This window comes from Monodon monoceros, unplaced genomic scaffold, assembly GCF_005190385.1.
Source record: "Monodon monoceros isolate NGI ecotype Baffin Bay Population unplaced genomic scaffold, NGI_Narwhal_1 Super_Scaffold_7, whole genome shotgun sequence".
NCBI classification, from domain to species: Eukaryota; Metazoa; Chordata; class Mammalia; order Artiodactyla; family Monodontidae; genus Monodon; species Monodon monoceros.
In genome coordinates, this window is record NW_021703784.1 from 12,290,158 (window position 1) to 12,310,889 (window position 20,732).

Consider the following 20,732-nt stretch of genomic DNA (forward strand, 5'->3'; position numbering starts at 1 on the left):
TGAGGCTGGCCCCTGAAGCCACCTGCAGAACAGGACGCAGGATGTCCTTGATGGGCTGTGGGAAGAACACCGGCATAGGGGATGGGAGATCTGAGCTTCAGGTCTCCACCAGCTGAGTGTCCCCGGCTGTGGATAGCAGATGCAAAGATGCAGCGTGTGAGCCATGCCCAGGGCAGACATCACTAATGGACCACCTCACTTGCTTCCTTTTCCTAAACTCAGTGCATAGTGACCACCACTGATGATCAGAAACAGCTCTCCTGAAGAAACCCACTTGCTACCCCAGGACAGGATGATCTTACAGGGTCCCTCCACCTCTGACCGTCTGTGGCTTTGGGGATTTTCATGAGTTAAAGCTTCTTCCTCTCTAGAGTGGCAGAGTAAACGCGACTGACCTCGGGGCTTCCTTGCAACCAGGCCTTTGTGAGCGTTCCAGTGAGTTTCTCCACCTGCACAGTCATGAGGCTGAACCCTGAAGCCTTGGTCTGCAGGCCCTTAACACAGATGTCAGGAGCGTGGGGCTGAGGAAGGCACTCACTGCCCACCTTTGCTAAAAGGGAAGCCCAGCCTCCTCCGACTTCCCTTTATTATCTGTCATCATTCTTTGATAAATGAAAGGCTCCTCACCGAGGTCTTCGAATTTTTTAGGAAATAAAATTCCTGTTTCTTCTCAGTCTGAGCTATAGATGGGACTCTCTGGGGCCCCTGCATTGCCCCTGTACCTCCTGCTGGCCTCACACTGAGGCCCAAAGTGGGCAGCATGGTCAGAGGCTATGTTGAAGAGGCCAGGGACTCAGGCCCCCACCTGGAATGGGGCCAAAGGGCCAGGTTCCCCAGCAAAGTCTCCACTCATAATCCGCTGACCCTAGAAAACAATAAAAATCCAACTTCAAAGGAAAAACTCTGTTAAGGAAACCCAGGGTTCCCATCACTCCTAAATAAGCACAGGTCAGAGAAGCACCTTGGCCGCTATTTTTCTATCGGAACTTCCTTGTGCTCGAGGGGACCACACAGACACTCCCAGAGCAGCACCTACCGCTCACAGGTAGGGGATCCTCCCAGAGAGGATGAGTGATGAGCTAAAGGTCACACAGGTAATACATGGCAAAGCAGGAACAAAGCCCGAGCTCCGATGCCCGGACTTGACTCTCCACCATCGCCCAGGGGTTCCCTAAAGGTCACCTCCAGACCAGCCCCTTCTCTACTCCTTGCCCAGCCCTGAGAGGGGAAGAGGTTCAAAGAGGTTTAAGGTTGGTAAGAGACACTTTGCCACCCCCTTCCCGGGACTGAGTGAAGTGGGGGTGAGAAGGGTGGGTGGGAAGAGCAGGAATAGCTACCGAGAGGGGCGTGCAGCCGGGCACTCGTCCTCACGTGGGCACACAGACGTCCTTTGTGCCGCTCAGAGGGGCACGTGTGTGGTAAGAAAGCTTAGATGGGAGATGCTATCTCACATTTGTAGAACAACTCTCACTTCTGAGAGCTGCCACAGATACACTCTTGTTTCATTCATGCCTCACAACTTGTTTTACAGATAAGGAAACTGAGGCTGGGCCATGGCACCTGAGTTGGAGGAAAGGAAGCTGGATCTCAGGGCTCTGGCTGCAGGGCTGGTGCACTGGCCAACACGCATGGGTCTTGGGGCGTGCACTGGGTTTGTTCCTTTCTGTGCAGTGCACTTTCATATCCAGTCCTTATTAGAGTCTCGCCTGCCTGTGGGTTCTACAGGGCCGGGATTCCAGAACTCCTGTTTCACCAGTGAGTACACTGAGGCTCAGAGAGGGCGGGGCTGGTTAATGTCACACAGCCGTCTTCCACATCCAGACACCATGCCATGCCCTTTCCCTCACGCGGGGTAACGTAGCTTCCTCTCCTTCTGGGGCCTGTGTTCCTAGGGCTGGAGGGGCCACTTCTGAGGGAAGGGTGATGGGGAGGGGGGAGACTTTGTCCAACAAAACAAGGAAACAAAAGCAAAAGACAGAGGGCTGCCTCTAGGGTAGGGAAAGGGCTTTTAAAGAAACAGGGATCTCAATCCGTTGCTGTGACCTTGAGAAAGTCATTCCTCTTTTCTGACCCCACTCTCTTTCCCCATAAAACAGGAGAATGGGACTAGATCAGAGAATTTTCAAACATTTTGGCAGGAGAACACTATTTTCAAATAATAGGGATTAATTAATAGTTGACATTTCTTGAGCATTTACTATGCACCAAGCTTTGTATTAAACATTTTATACACAGGAGAGCATTTAATCCTCACAACCACCCTATGAGTAGGTGCTCTTATTATCCCCATTTTACAGATGAGGAAACTTGAGGCTCGGAGAGGTCAATCAACTTGCCCAAGGTTACTGATTAGTAAATTGCCGAGTAGAAACTCAAGCCCACGTCTGTCCACCAGCCAAGGCTGACCACACCACAGTATATATTGACATACTATCTCCAAATGAAAACACATATGGAGTCGCCACAGAAACTTGAGGGGGGAAAAAAAGACCTTCAGATTTTTCCAGAACTATAAACATCATCTAGTCTCCTTGAATCTGTACCATCCCTAAACATTGGGTCCTGGGAGGAGGGGTCTTTCCACCAACTCCCTCTCCTTCTTCCGGCCATTTCCTAATTGCCTGGAGTCAGTTTGTTTGAGGGTCCTTCACCAAAGCACGCTTCCCACTCCCAAGCGCAGGTGGATAGGACAGTGTGTTGGCCATGAGTGAACGAATTCACAGGTAGGTCTACTCAGGAGACAGCCCATATTCCTAATAGAGGGTCCCTAGATTGGCCATTGGGTCACGTGTGGACACTCTGTCCTTCTGATACTAATACTGGCAAATGGCATTACTGTATGGCAGGCTCTGCTCTAAGCACCTTACACACGTTGGCTTATTCAGTCCTCACAGCAGGGGCTTCCCTGGTGGCACAGCAGTTAAGAATCTGCCTGCCAATGCAGGGGACATGGGTTCGAGCCCTGGTCCAGGAAGATCCCACATGCCGCGGAGCAACGACGCCCGTGTGCCATACTACTGAGCCTGCGCTCTAGAGCCCGTGAGCCACAACTACTGAGCTCGCGTGCCACAACTACTGAAGCCCGTGTGCCTAGAGCCCGTGCTCCGCAAGAAGAGAAACCACCGCAATGAGAAGCCCGTGCACCGCAATGAAGAGTAGCCCCCGCTTGCCGCAACTAAAGAAAACCCGCGTGCAGCAACGAAGACCCAACGCAGCCCTAAATAAATAAATACATTTATTAAAGAAAAAAAGCCAAAAAAATAATTTAAAAAAAAGTTCCTTACTCTCCATAATATTAAAAAAGAAAACAACAAAAAAAAATCCTCACGGCAACTCTAGGAGCCTATCCCTGTTATTACCTCCATTTTACAGTCTAGGAAACCGAGCAGAGACATTAAGTAACCAGCCCAAGGTCATATAACTAGTAAGTAGAAAAGCTGGGATTCAAATACAGACTCTGGCTCCAAAGTCTATGCCCTTAATGCCTCCGCCTTGGTAAGCTGGGGGCAGCAGTGCCCTTCCTAACACGTTACAGGAACTGAGAGGTACAGCAACCCCCATCTTTCAAATAATAACCAGTGAGCACAAAGGGTCAGCATGTGCTCACAGATCTCAGCATCTTAGAGCCGGAAGTGATCTTAGAGACTCTCAAGTTCAGACCCTCCGTCCAATGCACGAACTCAGGCCTGAAGAAGGGAGGTGACTTGCTGACATAGGTTCATGGTAGAGATGAGTCCAGATTCCATCTCTCCTCACATCTCCTCAGCCAAACGAGAAGGTGCAGACTGTTTCTCCAGTTTCACTGGTAGAAAAACTGAGATGACTAGTCTGTTGTCAGCAGAGGGAGACAGGCCTGAGCCCAGGACCAGAACTCACTCAATGGTCCTTAAGAGCCCAAGCATCCTTATGACACTGGGGTAAACTGAGTTGGGGCTAGGTGGGGATGGGGACCCAGCTGGTTCTCCCGAGAGGCAGAGGTCACTAATACCGCACTCAGCCAACCACCCTCAGGCCTCCAGGGGCCTGAGGGGAGGGGACAGGGACAGGGTGGGAGCAGCCAGCCCAGTGCTACCTCCCTTTGATACCTTGGAGTCCAGAGCAGACATTTCCCAGCAGGCTTAACCCTTTTTGTGCGTGCTTCCCTTCTCAAGAGAACCTTAATCATCCTCATTTGAATTTCAAATGACCTCTCCCCTCTCCCCACTCCCTGCCCCAACAGGCTCCCTGCCCCAACAGTATGGAAATCATTGCCCTATGCAAATTGGGTGCTAGGACCCCATCGTCATAGCAACCACTGGGTTTCCTCTCCTTTTGGCCCCTCTCTGGGCTCTCTGGCTTAGATTTTTTGTTCCTCTTCCCATCAGGCAGGTGGGGCACCCCTCACCGAGGTGCCCAACGGGGCTCAGACCCGCCAGGCTTCCTGCCTGCTTCTCTAGTGCAAATCTGGACCCAGATTTGGTCTCATCCAAGCGAGACCAACCGCTGTTTTTTTCTCAGGCTAGCCTAATCCGAGGATGGGCTAGATGGTGGTGAGGAAGGTCTGGAGTCTGGAGGACACAGCGATGCTCCTAGAGGGGGTGACAGGAGAGGAGAGAACTAGAGGGCTTCGGTGGTGCCAGTGATAGGAGATGGAAAGCAGGGCACGGAACCTGTATGAAAAATGCCATGCAAATTAACACCTATTATTTTTTGAGTCAACAGCACTAGTACTTTCTGGGGAGATGCCCGCAGCTCTGTTTCCCGTGCTCCGAGCTTGGCACAAAGGCCTGCCCTCCCTGAGTCTCCCAGGGCCCTGCTGTTACCCAAGAGCTCCCCCACAGTCAGCTCTAAGCCCATGGAGAATCCAGGAGGGGACTTTGAGCTGTCCGTGGCTGAAGTCCCTAGAAATGAAATTCAGCCTCCTTTGAGGACTCTGGTCATCCGCTCAGCTTCCCCAGTCCTGTCCTACCAGACCCTCAGGCTCCAATGAGAGGAAAGCAGCCCCAGTTGGGATGACCTCACGCGGCTTCCCTTTTAAGGACATGTCTGCCCCTCTTCCCCTTGGCTGTGGGGAGTGGGGAGTGAGAGGAGGCAAGGGGAGCTGCACCTGCTTCTCCCCTCAGCAGCTCTTCCTAAGGATGGGTCATCCTGGCAGAGCCCTTCCCTTCCCGAGGGGGACCCACTAGCAAATGCGGGCAGAGACTCCAACTTCCGTCTCCCCTGCCCCTCCTGTAGTTTCACAAACACCCCCGACCACCCCAGCCTGCCTTTGATAGAGCCTTGACCAGAAAGGAAGACTGTCAGTGGGTGTACCCCACCGCCAGACTGCCCACCCTGCCCTGAGGGCTTCGAGGTGGGGATCGTGTGAGTCCTGTGTGTTTGCACGTGAGTGTGAGTTGGGCGTGTGTGTGTCTGTGTGTTTGGGAGTGGGGCGGACGGAGTGTAACTGCATTTCAGTTGTCCGGATTGGGGCTGCTCTTCAAGCCCTAAGACGTAACCCTAATTTGGCTGCTCATTTCTTTTCAAATTCTTTTTCCACTTGTTCAGCATTTTTCCACACCAGGTGTTCATTGCTGTAACTGTTTCTTAAGGAGGAGGGTGGACCCAAGAGACCAAGAGCATTTGCTCACAGCTTATGAGGGAGGGGGGCTGCAACTTGGGCGCCTTAGTGAAGGGCTAAGGCCCAGAAGCTACAGCGTTGAGTCTCTGGACGCTGCTCAGAGCCTCTGTGTGTGTGTGTTGGTAGCGGGTGGGGGGTGGTTGTCATTTCACCCCTGGAAGCGAAGGATAGCCTGGGACCGACCTCTCCCGCTGGATCTCCCCATCATTGCCCCCACGGCACCGACAGTGGGAGTAGGAGGGATGCTAAGAAGGTCATAAGATGTATCCATTGCCCATGGGATGCCAAAGGAAAGGGGCATTCTTATGCACACTCTTATCCTCTAATGCAGGACACCTCCAAGCGTGGTCCTACAGCCAGGCTGGTCTGAACTGTTCATTAACGTTGGAGACCAGATGCGTCCAAACACAGAGAGTAAGAATTTAGAAATGTTCACAGCACCCCAAGTACGTCATTAGTGAGCGCTCCCTATGGACGCAGTGGAGACAAGTCTGGGCCCTGTTGAATGTGTGTGGTGGGTACGAGTTGCATACCAGTCCTGCACGGTGGGACTGTGGACTGCTCTGTGACAGACCGGAAGTAAAACGACCGGTCCTGCAGCCCACGTTGTTTGAAGCGGTGCCCTAAGGAATGACGGCTGATGAAATCAAGCGGAACTCCAGATGGTAAAAGACAGCACACAGATGCCCCCCCCACCCGGCCCCCTCGCTTTGTTCCCTCTTAGGCTAGAGAGAAAAGGAGGTCCATGTTCTTCTGGGGGCTGCAGAGATGGCAGCTGGGGTGGGGAAGGTGGCCTTCCTTAAAGAGACCTCCGAAAGGAAGAGGGACGGGTGTCAGGCAGGACTTGGCTCATTCACCTGCACCGGTGCTAAGGTTTAACATAATTTTATATTTACAAACATACCTGCTACCCAGAGGCAAGTATTAATTTAGTCCATATGGACTATTACCCCTCTTGAGATTGTGACATACACACTCGTAACACACTCATATATAGTGTGCTTAGACTTTAAAGTATCTTGACCCATTTCTGGACATGAATGTGTTATAAACCTCCTGATTTCAAGCAACATATAAAAAAACACTGCTATTAAAAACACTTCACAACACTTTCACCTGAGCAGCATGGTCCTGCCCTGTGGGCTTGGGTCTGGGACTAGGTGGGTGAGAGAGTGTGGCACAGGTGGGAGCTGCTGTAGTAATTCTTTTATTTGCAGAGGTTCTCTGCGTGCTAGAGGCAGGTACCTCCTGACGCCACAGGCTGCTCTCCCGAGACCTCTGGCATACACAGCCACAGTATGAAGCCTGGATGGTGAATTAGTACCTCCCCATCTCCCTGCACAGAAGCTGGAAACATGGTGAGATGGAAGCCACTCTGGTTTGAGAAGGCCAGAACCAGGGGCAAGGGGCTTACCCTGCAGCATGAGGGTTGCAGAAAGAGATAGGAAAGGACTTCCGACACTGAGAATTGTATCCTACAAGAATAGGTGGCCAAGAGAAATTGTGGGGTTAGCTTTTCTTAAGGATGGAAGATAAATGAGGGGAAAATAGCTCTAAGAACAGGATCCTTTACTTTCCAGGGATGGTTTTGAAATGGCTTCAAAGGAAGAGAGAGGTATGGACAAGATATCCTCTCAGAATCCAGGGATTCCTATCAGTTCCCCCTGGACATCTGGAGGGGCTGTGGCTTCCTTTTTGTCCTCCAGAGAGGTGAGGTAAGGGAGAGAGTGGGTACAGACCAAGGCACAGGACCAGAGTCACCAGGCTTGAATCCTAGAGCCCACCCAGCTCATTCTCTTCACTTTACTCCCTCAAGCCCTCTCTCCCGCCGTATTATGACAAGGAAACTCGAGTCTAAGGCACAAGCAGACTTGTCCCACACTGCTCAGTGACAGAGCTTTGTCTTGTCTCCTGAACGTTTCTGATAATTATCAACCTAATGATGGACTGTATTTGTATGGTGACATACACTTTGCAAAGTGCTTTCACACCCACTCTGTTATTTAATCATAAAAGGGTGTGTGTGTGTGTGTGTGTGTGTGTGCGTGCATGCGCACGCGTGCGCCCGTGTGTCTCATTTAGAAAGAGCTGTCAATAGGAGACTGTTCTGCACCTTCCCCCAAGTCTCACCTCACCCCAGGTACTTCCTAGACTTCTCTCGTCCTCTCTGTCATTGAAAGAATAGTTTTATTCCATAAACATTTGGGTTAAAACCCACACACGTCTCTAGAGCCTTCCACCTGTTTCTGCCTGGAACTGCACCTCTTCGTCGCAGTGAGACGCAGTTTCTTTATCCTTAGCTCTTTTCTTGGGCACTCAGTAGGGTGGAGATGGCGAGGTCCCAGGAATGAACTGACCAAGACGGGGTTTCTCTTCTTGGGTCAGTTACTCATTATTTCTTTGGGCCTTAAGGAGAATCACTAACCTCTCTGGGCTCCCATATATAATCGTGTCCATTCCGTCTTAAAACCATGCAGAAAGTTGCCAGATTTAAGTGAGGAGACTTTCTGCAAAGGGTCCCCACACAGCTAACTCCCCTGGATGGTCCTTCCAGATGGTGGGACACGGTGAGCCATTTCACCTCTCAGATAGGCAACTGAAGCAAAGAAGAAGGGCAGCAGGAAGGGATGACTGAACAGAGTCCGGTCCCCACCCCCTTCCTTCTTGCTCCCCTTTTCCTCCCCTGGGCTCCCCTCGTGGAGCCCTTCCTTCCAGATCTCTGAGCAGGACAAGGGTCCTAAGGCGTCTGCTCCACTGTCATCTGGGCCTGCAAACCCCCACTCCACCAATGACAACTGAGCCTGCAGAATGCGGGGAGCTGGGGCTGGTGTGTTGGTGAGGCTGGCTCAGGATGAGAGAAGAGATGGAGACAGTTCTCTCCAAGGCCAGATTCTCACTCTCCACAGTTCACCAAAGGGAGTAAGTGGACCCCAGCTCTTTCCCTCTCTTACCCAGCAAGCACATTTTGGCACAAGACAAGGCTTCTGCCTCTTGGATGAGACCAACCCCCCAGCAGGGGCTTGGCTCTCCTCTGGCCAAGGAGGAGAGCCAAGCCCCTTGGCTGGAGCCACTGCCATAATTTCGGCATCTCCCTGATGCTGCCACTCTCTTGTGTCCTCTGTCCCTGGTTTCCTGTGCTGGTCCCCAGTCTTCCCACCACCATCTCTGGGTAAATAGTCACTAGAAAGACCCAAGTTTAATTCTGTCATTTGCTAGATACAGAACCTTGGGGAAATCAGCTAACCAGCCTCAACTTCCCCGTCTGCAAAGTGGGATGGTGCCATCTACCCTCACAGAATTGTTGTAAAGTCCAAATGCACTGTTTGAATGTGCTCTTCCAAACACAGGTTGGCCCTGTGATCCACTCCACCATGAAGCCCTGGAGGAAAGCTCCTGGAAGACAGGGATTGTTCCGTCATCTTTCTGAGCCCAGGGTCTGACACAAGCGAGGACTGCCAGCGAGGTCAGAGAAGAGGACGGAGCCTGAACAGAGCAAGGCAGCTGGAGGTGTCAGAGGAGAGCGGGCTGAGAGGGGTGGTGGAAGGAGGGGATATAGGGGCTGAGGGAGGTGACGGGGTAGACGGGCAGAGCTCAGGGCTGAGGAAGTCCCCACACAAATGCACGGTGTGGGAACTGATGGCAGAGAATATGGAAAAGCAGAACTGCATACACATCTTTAAAAATTCAGCCCTTAGAGGCTATCCAGCCCCAAACCCTCCTTAATGGGGAGGAAAATAAATGTCTGGGTGGGAAGACATTTGCCCAATAACCTGCAGGGAGTTAACAGCCTGCAGTCAGGACTGAGCTTGATTACTGGTTAGAAGCTGTGTGACCCTGGGCTAGTTAGTTTCTCATTCTGAGCCACAATTTCCTCATTGATAAAAATGGCAATTGTAAGAATTAAAGGAGGTAATGCATGTACAGTTGGCTCCATGGGCCTGGGTATGGGAAGGAGGCTCCGTGGATGTGACTGGCCTTTCCCTTCTTCTTCTCAAGCCCACCGTATTTGTCCTCCCCTGTGTAGGAGGCTACACTGTGACCAGAGTGGTCAAAAGTCACAGGGTTATCTGCTTGGGTGCTTGGGGATGGTCAGTTATGGAGCTGGGAGCTTTTGAAATGTGGGTAAGGCTATGCTCTTATCAACCACTCAGTTGAGAACCGGAAAAAAAAAAAAATCGGTGTCAGCCTCAAGAAGGAAGGAAAAGTAAAAACGGGAAGTAAGAGGAAGGATAGAAAAGCTGATAGCTCAGAAATCTAGAAACAGCTTGGCTTCAGTCTTCTGCAGGGTGTGGAAACAACACTGGCCAGGGGATCGGGAGCCTTCTCTGGTCCCGAGCGCTGTCACAAAGACACTGAATTTCTCCTCTGTCCACCCATGCCTCGGCTTCCTCATAGACCGAAGGAAAGGAAAGGATGAGCTAGCTGCCCTGCCAGGTCTCTACCAACCGGGAGGTATGTGTCTGGACTAGAGAACGCTCTCCTTTGCAGTCCTGGCCAGTGTGGAGGGGAAATTCACTTCCCTTTCCCAGCTCCCACCTCGTGCACCTTGGGGATTTCACACAACACAGAGGGTGCTCTCAGGGAGCTGGGGCTTTCTAGGTCACCTTTGTTTGTAGTTTCTTTAAAACCCAGAGACAAACCACCCCTTAATTCAGGCACTGTTGGGAAGGGGAATCTGCCTTTTAAAAATCCAAAGGAAGCCATTAAACCAAGTTGGTAATCGCTGTGACTCACGATAAGTTTTCCTCTGTAAAAGATGAGTCAGAATGACTTTCCAGGAAGCTTGGTTACTTTAATTAGCTGCCTCTTTTTTTCTTGCCCTTAAAAACATGCAGTAATTTGACAGTCACCTAAGTAAGGATGCTACCAGCCACCAAGCTGAGCCGCTAGAAGTGAAGGATCTGGGAATGGAGGCGTTCTGACAGATGAACTAAAGGGTCTCTTTGGAGTTGTGGAGGACCCACACAGAATCTTTCCCTGAATGGTGGAAGGAACAAAATCAACCTGTAGGGTTGATCCACTTGGCCTGAGTGAAGGGGAGAAGGGCACCCCAGCCACCTGCAGCCCCAGAACACTTAGCATCAAGTCTCGTTGTGTATATTACAGAATCTTAATGATGCCATTAGAGGAAATGATGACCGCAGCTGTCATGTGCCAAGCACTGTGCTAAGGGCTTTAAATATCTCAGCTAACTCTCAACCCACTCTCTAAGATGGACATTAATTGTCCTCTTTAGAAGAGATGAGGCTGAATTAACTCATCAGATCACATAAACCAGTCAGCAGCAGAGCTGTGATTCTTACCCCAGGTCTGTTTGATTCTAAATCCATACTCTTCAAAGGTCATCTGTTCCTGCCTCCTAGGGAAGCAACGCGGCTGGTCCAAGGTCACATTCTGAACTGGCAGACACTGAGATGACACTCGTATTCTGAAAGCCCCAGTTTATGTTCAGACTCTTTCTCCTTCAAGCTCCCACAGTCCCAGACAGGAGGCCAGAGCTTACTGAGACTGCCTGTAACGTCTTAACCTTCCTAATCCCCACCCAGGTTCTGAACTCCCTCTGTCTCCCAGATCGCTTTTCAGGGTTTCATGTAGGTCCTTCTCACTCCTGACACAGTTGTCTTGACTTGGTCCCATAACTAATAACAGAGCACCAGAGCTATCCTGTTAAGTGTGGACTTCCACCCTCATGGACACTCTCTTAGCTGTGTCACCACATACCTGGGGCAATATACCTGGCCCAGGTGAACAGGGGTGGCTCTAGCCAGCCTGCTACTGGGAAAGGGTGACTCAACTTCTGAATCAAGGCTTCTGGACTCTGGTTTTCCTCTAGGGAAGAGCTCAGAGCAGAGATGTGCCTATCCCTACTCATCAGGTGAACTGATATGAAAGCCTTGCTGGAGTTCTGGACATGAAAGGGCATTTTCTTCACAACTGGGGAGAACAGGTACCCCACTCCACAGACCTTTAGTAAAACATACTCAGCTAATAAATCAATTGACAAATGGTTGCAACTGGCCCACTCTCTCCAAGCTTAACTGTTCCCAGACACAAAGCAAAGTATGAAACGTGTGCCACTACCCGCGTAAACAGACAGTTTCAATACTAAATGGAGGGCGGAGGGGCAGAAAAGTTTATGGTAAATGTACACTGCAGATGCCTCCACGAGACCCCCAATTATCGTGTCCCTGATCCTGAGTCTTTTAGCTTCAAGAATGGAACTAGACTGCACCTGAAGACTTGGGAAAAGATTTTAGCTCTGGGGGACATCGATTCTCTTCTACTTCTAATTTCTATGCCTCTAATGATCCAGATGAAAGACTAATTGAGGTCTTGTTGGGATACTATTAAAGTTATTTGGTGGTGTTACAATTTATGCTCATCTTTCTTCAAGTTCTTTTTAATTATATGGAGCTTTCAAAGCAAGGTTTGGACTATGGAGTTAAAAGAGAGAGCTAGGGGCTTCCCTGGTGGCGCAGTGGTTGAGAGTCCGCCTGCCGATGCAGGGGACACGGGTTCGCACCCCAGTCCGGGAAGATCTCACATGCCATGGAGCGGCTGCGCCCGTGAGCCATGGCCACTGAGCCTGCGCGTCCGGAGCCTGTGCTCCGCAATGGGAGAGGCCACAACAGTGAGAGGCCCGCGTACCGCAAAAAAAAAAAAAAAAAAAAGAGAGAGAGCGAGCTATGAAACTTTCTTCTCAACTCTTCCCTCTCCTTTTCCTTTTATTCACAAAGCAAAGTCATCTACAGGCACCAAGCCCTCCTTTCTGGGTCTGTTTGCCACCCACATGCATGTAATTTGGAAGAGGAACACTTGTACATGGGCCTCTTTGATTAGTTCCTTGAGTAGGATTATTGAGAAATCTGGGGTTAAAAGGCCTTAGTTCCCATCTACCAGAGACACATTCTGCCTTCTGTCAGTCAGTAGCAGCTGGGAACACAGCCTGCTGCTTCTAGGGGTCTTGAAAAAAAAATGGTACTGATGAACCTAGCTGCAGGGCAGGAATAAAGATGTGGACATAGAGCATGGACTTGAGGACACGGGGTGGGAGGGGGAAGCTAGGGCGAAGTGAGAGTAGCATCGACATACATACACTACCGAATGTAAAATAGTTGGCTGGTGGGAAGCAGCTGCATAGCACAGGGAGATCAGCTCGGTGCTTTGCGATGACCTAGAGGGGTGGGATAGGGAGGGTGGGAGGGAGGCTCAAGAGGGAGGGGATATGGGGATATATGTACGCATACGGCTGATTCGCTTTGTTGTGCAACAGAAACTAACAGGGTATTGTGAAGCAATTATACTGCAATAAAGATCTATTAAAAAATAGTAAAAAAAACTAAAAGCAAAAAAACAAATATTACTTAAAAATGAAAAAAAAAAAAAGTGAATCTCCTCCCTGACTTCTTGTTTGTTTCTAAGGATCTGGCCCTTTCCTAGCCTAGTTTCAGAGGCTTTGTTCCGTTGTATACCAATGTCTACTGTTCAAAGGCTCCAGGGTCATACCCCCTGTCTCTAGGGAATCCCTTCATTTCCTAAGACCCAGCCTTTGGGTCTGATTGGCTGAAAGACCAAGCCAGAAGAGGTACCACGTTATTCCATTATTCGATGAATTCCAGTAACTATGTCCTGCCCTTGCTTTTCTGTTTCATTTCCCAGAAGAGAAGACCCTTACCTGTCTCCACCTGGCTGAGAGCACTTCGAGCAACTGTAGAATCTGCTACATCCCCACTCATCTTGATATCTGCAGGGAAAACACAACTGATTTTAGTAACAGGTCACAATTTTTCTCGCTATGACATATGTGGCTTTAACTAAACAGCGAAGATGAATGTGTAATTACAACAAGCATCAGACTTTCAAATTCCTGATTCCTAAACATACAACTATTAGAATGTATATAAGCTTGGGGCACATATCCCCTCATCCCAGACTTGCCTCCTTTCCCCCTTCCTCCAGTGCTACTGCAGGGTCTCTCCCCTTTGCATCATTCACGGCCACTTCCTTCTATCACCAGGCTCAGTTGGTAAAAATTTAACAAGGGGAAGGGTACAGCGGAGGGAGGGGAATGGGGGAGAATGCTCCCCATTCTCCATCCTCATTTCCTTTGGGATTTGGGGAATGTCTGTTATTTTTTAAAGTAGCATAAGAAATATCCATCTCCCGTCCTCCCCCTCATAATAACTCTACCTTGAGAGGTAAGAGCACCCTTGAACCAAGGCTTGCCCTTCTCATCTTTTTTAGCCAATCCTGCCTCTATTCTCTGCCTGATTCTCAGAGGTCAACCCACTGTCTGGTGATCAAACCCTAGTTCCTGTGTGGCCCTCCTTGGGAGCCCTTACCTTCTCTCCTACTCCTTCAATGTTCTCAGTTAAGAAAGGGACGGCAGGCGGGTCAGTGTCCCGCGGAGAGAGAAGACCTACACAAGGCCCCCTGTCTCAGCCCCCAAGTGCTGCGGGTCTGGCCTCTCTGCCCTGCTTCATTTCAATAAATTAAACATTTACCCACAACAGACAGCTGCCACTGCCTAAGAGGCCCCTAAGTCTCCTCAAGGGTCAGCAAAGAGAAGGAAAGAGACAACTTTGAGCTATAACTCGCTCTCAGCTCCTCTCCTTATGAAACCACCCAAGTACTGAAGCCGTTAAAGACAGAAGAATATTTTATTCAAATCATGTTGACCCCCCCTCCCCCCCCTTCTCTGGGGCAGCACTTTAACTCTTTCAAACCAGATAAAGTCTTGGTGAGCCAATTTGCATACCCGGCCCCCCAGCCAATCCCGGGTAAGCAGCCCGTCTTAATTTGGGCCACGTAGTTGGGCAGTTGACAGCCTGGATGCCTGAGGTCTGGAGATGACCAGGATGAGGGAGAAGGGTGGACCTCCACCCCAGGAAAAGCAGGAAGAAACCGACTTTTATTTCTTCTTCTTCTTCTACTTTTGTTTGTTTTTTTGGGGGGGCAATGATATGTGTGGCTCTTGCAGAGATTTAAAGTGTGGTCCCAGGGGATGTAGTGACTGCAGTGCACGAGGGGTGACTGCCATGCCAAGCAAGACAGAGATGGGGAGTCCTGAGGTTCTCCAGCCCTTGGAACACCCCAGGAGCAGGGGAGGGAGTAAGCAACCTTGGGAGCCACTGTAGTTTGAGGAATAGTTTTGAGACCGGTCAAAGTGATGACTCCCAGGTAAATACTTGGAGCTCCATACAGCCCTCCCCAGACATCCACGCTGTCCTGCGTGGTTACAGACCTCTAGGGGAAACCCTGCAGCCACACTTGCCACCCCTCTCAGTGCACTACATTTAAGAAGGCATTTCTCCAGCCTAACCAAAGTCCTTCCTGCTGCAGTTTGAAACTTTTTGTACAGTCTGTCATGCATGAATATGCAGAGTAACTAGTGTGGGCCACCTGGACAGGTCTGCAAAGGGCTTCTGCTACTCCACGCTTTCTGCTCCAGTGGGGAAATGGGCTTAGCTTCGTCCCACCCATGAAGTGCCACGCTGGAGCTGGGCATTGCCTATTATAGATCGGCTCAGTTACACTTCCCCATAGGGATCCTTCAACAGTGCTGAGAAAACGTCAGAGACTGCTGGGAAGGGGCGGGAGGGGGTGAGTGCTCACCACCTCTCCCGTTGCGGAGCACAGGCTCCGGACGCGCAGGCTCAGCAGCCACGGCTCACGGGCCCAGCCGCTCCGCGGCATGTGGGATCCTCCCGGACCGGGGCACGAGCCCGGTGTCCCCTGCATTGGCAGGCGGACTCTCAACCACTGCGCCACCAGGGAAGCCCTCTCAGTGGGCTTTTAAACCTGCTTCAGTGGCGCCAGGAATTCAGAGCATGGGTTTTGACAGCAGACAGACCTGGATTTAATCCCAGTGTCGTCCTAACTAGCACAGGGGGACCCTGGCCACATATTTGAACCTCAGTTTTCTCAGCTAAAAAAAAAAAATGAGAAAAATGATACTCCCCAGAGTTATAGTGAGGAGCAAATAAGATACTGAATGAAAACCGCCTGGCACAGTTCCTGGTACAAAGGAAGCATGTGATAAATGAATTAACTAAACAGATACTTAGGCTTCGATCGGAGTCCCCTTCTCCCATTACAGTAAACAGCTTTGGTTTTTCTGTCTAGGCAGTATCGTAATTTGTCCTTTACCTGGGAAGCCATCTGCATTCTCCCAATTCTGACTTCATGGGAAAAACGCTCATGGGGACAAGAAGAATTTAAGAGGTAGTGAGGGTGGGATGACGACCAGGTATTCTGAATCAACTTATTTCAAACATCTGACGTTTAAGAAGGGTGACATTTTAGCTAAACCATAATTCTATGCCTGTAACCCAAACACTCCTCCAACACCCATTCCCTGCACCACCTTTAACTCTACCCAAAAGCCATCTCTCTGATCTTTTAAATTAGCATAAAAGGTAGTCCTAATCATGTCTAAAATTAACTTTTGAAGGAGTCAAAGGCTCCACACTCTTCCAGGACATCTACTCATTGGATGTACCCATTATGGGAGCAACATTGTGACACTTTGGGATTGGACAGGGGTTTGAGTCTGAATGGAGGGTCAGGCTGAGATGATATGTAAAACCTCTTAATTCCCATAGGATGTTAAGACACTGAGAACCTGTTCCTGTTGGGTAGGAGGCCGAGGCTGATGGGTGGGACGAGCTCTTGGGTCTCAGCCTAAAAATGGGCCAACACCGAAACTTGCCGAGACGCCATAACCCTTCGCCTGTCGGACAGTACTTGCCGGAGGTGAGTGAGAGAGGTGTGGGGTGCGGTCAGGCTTCTCTGCTGTTCTAATCTCAGCTGGCAACTGAGGAGGCTCCTTGCCATCACTCCCTTCCCTGGGGAGGCTCAGCTGGTCCGTGTAAGAACCCAGATACCAGATGCAGCCCCTCATCTGCTTCACCGGCGCTGTCACCCTCTGAAGCTGGAGCGAAATGTTGGCCGCTGGCCTTGAATTCCCTGTGCCTTGGCATGACCCAGCAGCAACCCCTCCTTACACATCTGTGAACCAGGATGTGTGTGTGAACCTGCAGGAGCAAAGTCCAAGGGGCAGCACTTCCCCGGGCTGCAGGCTGAGTGTCCACGGTGTCCTTGACCTCCTGGGTCCAGGCTACGCCAGGAAAACAAAAGGCCCACTACTCTCTCTCCTACTGTCCATCTTCATCTCTTCGGAAGGGACTGGAGCTCCCTCCTGAGTTCTCCCTCCCACACCCACTGCTGCAGGCACTTCTACCACAGGGAATTCAAGGGGCCCACCGGTCCTACTTCTGAGCTAGCCAGGGCTCCAACTCTCCCCTGGAGGAGATGCTTCTCGCCTCTTCTTCAAGAGAAATGCACTTCCTCTCAAGAGACCTTCCAACCCAATGGTCCTGAGCTGGAACTGGTATCAGTCTGTGAGACTCGATCCTCCTTTCCCAACGCTGATAGAGAACAGCTCACAGTGAGGAAAAGGGCAAAAAAGAGATGCTCTGGGACTAACCAGGTGTCCCCCTCCGGCTCGTTTCCCACTGTTTCCCACTGTTTCCTCCATCTCTTCTCTCCCTCCTGAGCTTTCTGTCTGACTCTTATCTACCTGCATTGGGCCTGGGAGGGAGGAGCCCCTCCTTAGCCTGGGTGCCCCTGTGTCTGGTGACCTCATGCCTGCTCAGGTGTTTGTGCTCCCACGTGAGAGGTGTTCTACAAAATACAAAGTGCTGAGGTCCCAGGCCAACCTGAATCACGGCTGGTACCCAGGTTATCAAAGCAAAAAGATGGGCTGACTCAGGGGCTGCAGTGCTTGTGGAGCTGCTGAGTGGGGGACCTTACGCATTACTTTGTGTGCCCCTGCTCCCCCTCCAACCCCCCCAAACTGTTGCAGTAGATCCATGGAGGGGGAATCCCCAAGGGCCTAGGACTGGGGATTTACAGGGCAAGTGCTGTTTATAAAGCATCCACAGGACACAGGATCACTGGGAGGGGAAAAGTAGGGCTCAGAAGAGACCAGATTTCCACAGAGAGGATCCTGGACTGAGAGACCCTAGAGAGGGGCCCCCAGGGAGACACTCCATAGACGGATCCTCCCTCAGAGACCCCACAGCAGGGCCCTCGATGAAAGACCTTACAAAGATGACCCCGGACTAAAAAGCCCACTGAGAAGACCCAGCAAAGGGAGCCCTCAAATGGAGACCTAGTTAGAGAGGCCCCACAGAAAGTCCCAAATTGAGCGATCCCTTTGAGGTCTCCAAAGGGGAACCAGACACCACAGAGAGGCCAGGAAACCTCACAGGGAGGCCAGACAGCCCTGAGGGGAGATAGACTACAGAAGCGGGCTGGGGAGCAGTGGCAAGCAAATGTAGAGAGATGACTCAGGTCACCCACCCGAGGTAAACAGGTGGACGGAGAACCCACCTGAGGAGTTAGCGCACCCTGGGTTTAGCTCAATCACCCCCTTTGTGTCTGCCTGCAGGGGACAGGGCTGGGGGAGGTGCCCGGGCTTCTGAAAAGCGTCAGCCTGGAGCTTCCTCCCAGGCCAGGCATGGAGGGCTTGGCCTCCTCACCTCAACCTCACCCTCTCTTTCCTGCTCTCAGCTAGATCCTCTTAGCCCCCAGGTGGCCTCCCTGCTGGGTCCCAGCTGCCCCCCCTCCTCCCACTTCCCCCAGAGCAGGAGCCTCCAGTAGACAATGAGGTGGAAAACCCCCAGGAAGTCTCTGATCTTGGTCCTAAAGAACTTCCCACTGGGGGGCATGCCTTCAGGTTTTGCTCCCATGCACACCTAGGCCTTCTTGGTGGAAAGTGGAGGAAGGAGAACCCAGGACCTGCCCCCAGCTATGTCCAGCTCCATGCTGGTGCTACGAGGTCTGAAAATGGACTTCCCCCAACCATTGGATGATACCCAGTTGGATGATTCTTTCCGCCACACCGAGCCCTCCCTGGCATGTCCTGGCACCTGGGGATCCGCTCAGAACTAACACCTCACCATCTGCTGGTTTTCACTCAGCCCCACCAGGACTGCGTCTGGGAAACTGGGTCTCCCCCGTGCACCCACTGCTGCTTGATTTCAAGGATTGGCGGCTCCAGCAAGGGCCAAAGCCTCCAGCCTACCCTGCTCCTTGGGGTAGGTCATGAGAATTGATTCCCTCACTCTTCCTCCAGAAAGGAGAGCAGGTAACAAAATTCCTGTCAACAGCTCTGAAGTCCTTAATGAAGGTCATTCATTGGGTGTTGCCCCCTTTAAGAGGCAAGTTGCTGGTTTGAAATGGCCAAATCAGGCTCAGCTTTCTCCACGTCAGTCCGTCTCTGCTCAGGCCCTCAGACCTCCAGAAGGCCCACCCCAACACCAAGTCCAACCTCCAGGATTAGTAGCTCTGGTCTTTGCCTGGCTGTGGAAGGAGGGATCAGCAGGGTGAATGGAGGGGTCTTGGTTCACTCCATGCCCATAGACCTTTCACGCAGGGGAAACTGACTCCCCGAAAAGCATTTCCATGGCCTAGGTTCCCACCCCTGAGGAGAGGAGGGCTTGGTATCTGAATCCATGGGACATGGAACACAGAGGATGTATCTCTCACTGCCCCCCCCCACCCCCCAGACGCAGAGATGGAAGCGCTTTCCCACAGGGCCCTGTGCAGGCTTCTCCTCCTGTGCGTCCCACAGAGCTCCGGCTCAGGCCCTGCACGCGGACTCCCCAGCCCCGCCGCGCACCAACCTACGGCACTGCCTAGACTCACGGAGCAGGGGAGCAGGTACACCTTCACGGGTGGGGTCTGCTCCACCTCCTCTCCCAACACACATGGGGACAGGTAGACTCACCTCTGACACACACGGACACATGCTTCCCTAGGCCCTGATCAATACATGTGCACCATGGCACCTGCCCCAGGTATGCCTCTGTAAATGCCCAGCTCCACTCACTTTTCCTAGGCAGCCCCTAGACCTTACCAATATCCACTCTCCCTATACTTCACGTAAATGCCTGGGACACCAAACACGCAACATGTGGATACACGTATTTCCCTCACTTCTGCACTCCAAGGTCCACACCCCTGGCTGAGCCAGTGAGCCACCCTTCTGCAACCAGTGAACAGGGCAACTTCCCCGAGACTACCACAGCTCAGCAGGCCCAGGTCCCACAGGGCTGCGGCTCTCCAGATGCCAGCGCTCTCCAGATGCGAGGCTTCAGAAGCCCTCCCACCCTCCACCGTAGCCCCTACCTTCATTCTTCCCCAAAGCCCCAGACGGACCCTGCGCCCGCCAGCTCGGGGCGACCCGCTATCCACACTGCCCTCTCCTGGCCGCTGGGGAACAAGACCCCCCCGAGAGCGGCGCCCCTGTCATTCGCCCCTGCCCGAGCACAGTGACACCTGTCAGAGCTCGCGCCCTCCGCCCCTCACCTGGGTGCATGGGTTCCAGATTCACCATCCTGCCCCAGGCGGGGCCAAAGCCAGCTTCCCCCCAGGCCCCTCGCGGCTGCCCCAGCCGGGCCTCCGGGGAAGCCAGGGTCTCCTTCCTCCCGCCCCCGGCCGCCGCCGCCGCGGGAGCCGCCGCCGGAGCCGTCGCCGCAGCCGTAGCGCGCTCCGCTGCTCCCTCCCGCCCACCCGGGCAGCACTCGGCGCGGCGGGATTGCCACACTCCCCAGGTGAGCACGCGGCGCGGCGGGGCGGGGGCCTCGGGCCACGCCCCCTGGCAGGGCCCCCGCGCCTGGCCCCCGGCCCAGGCAAAGCAGCGATTTGCATTCGGGGAGCCGGGGGCCGGGGGAGGGGGCAGGCGGTGCTGCCGGGGCGGGTCCTGACCCTGCGGAACACCTGTCCGCCTCGGACCCGCCAATGGCCTCTCCCCACCGCGCCCGGCCCAACAGCTTGCCCTACTGAGGAACCCCTGGCAGATTAACCAGCGGGGGGGCGGGGGGGCGGGCTGAGCTTCCGTCTGGACAGACACCCCAGCTCTGCGAGGAGCTCTGGAAGTGTTTGGAGAAGCCGCGGGAGTGCGCTGGGAAGAATCTGGTGTTGGAATCCTACCTCTCTGCCGCTTACCGGCTGTGTGACATGAGACAAGGCTCATCACCTCCCTGAACTCAGCTTACTCATCCGTAAAACGGGGCAGGTGTTAATCTTAACTGGCATCTATCTATCCGAAGTTAGCAGGTGGTCA

General features: G+C 52.4%; 1 protein-coding gene across 6 annotated transcripts in view; it reads right to left on the reverse strand.

Moving 5' to 3' along the window:
• The window catches only part of POU2F3 (POU class 2 homeobox 3), a 79,528-nt gene extending 59,443 nt beyond the window's left edge, over positions 1-20,085 (reverse strand). For 3 of the 6 annotated variants that reach the window (XM_029208351.1, XM_029208354.1, XM_029208357.1), the window contains exons 1-2: positions 19,976-20,085; positions 13,275-13,343 (exon numbers count right to left, since the gene is read on the reverse strand). In XM_029208351.1, the coding sequence (XP_029064184.1) occupies positions 13,275-13,343; positions 19,976-20,003 (97 nt within the window). In that variant the 5' untranslated portion in view covers positions 20,004-20,085. Of the gene's footprint in view, positions 1-13,274; positions 13,344-13,941; positions 13,947-14,103; positions 14,169-19,975 lie in introns of those variants that run through there. The other 3 variants (XM_029208355.1, XM_029208353.1, XM_029208352.1) reach the window with 3 other exon arrangements.
• Positions 20,086-20,732: the final 647 nt, after the last annotated feature.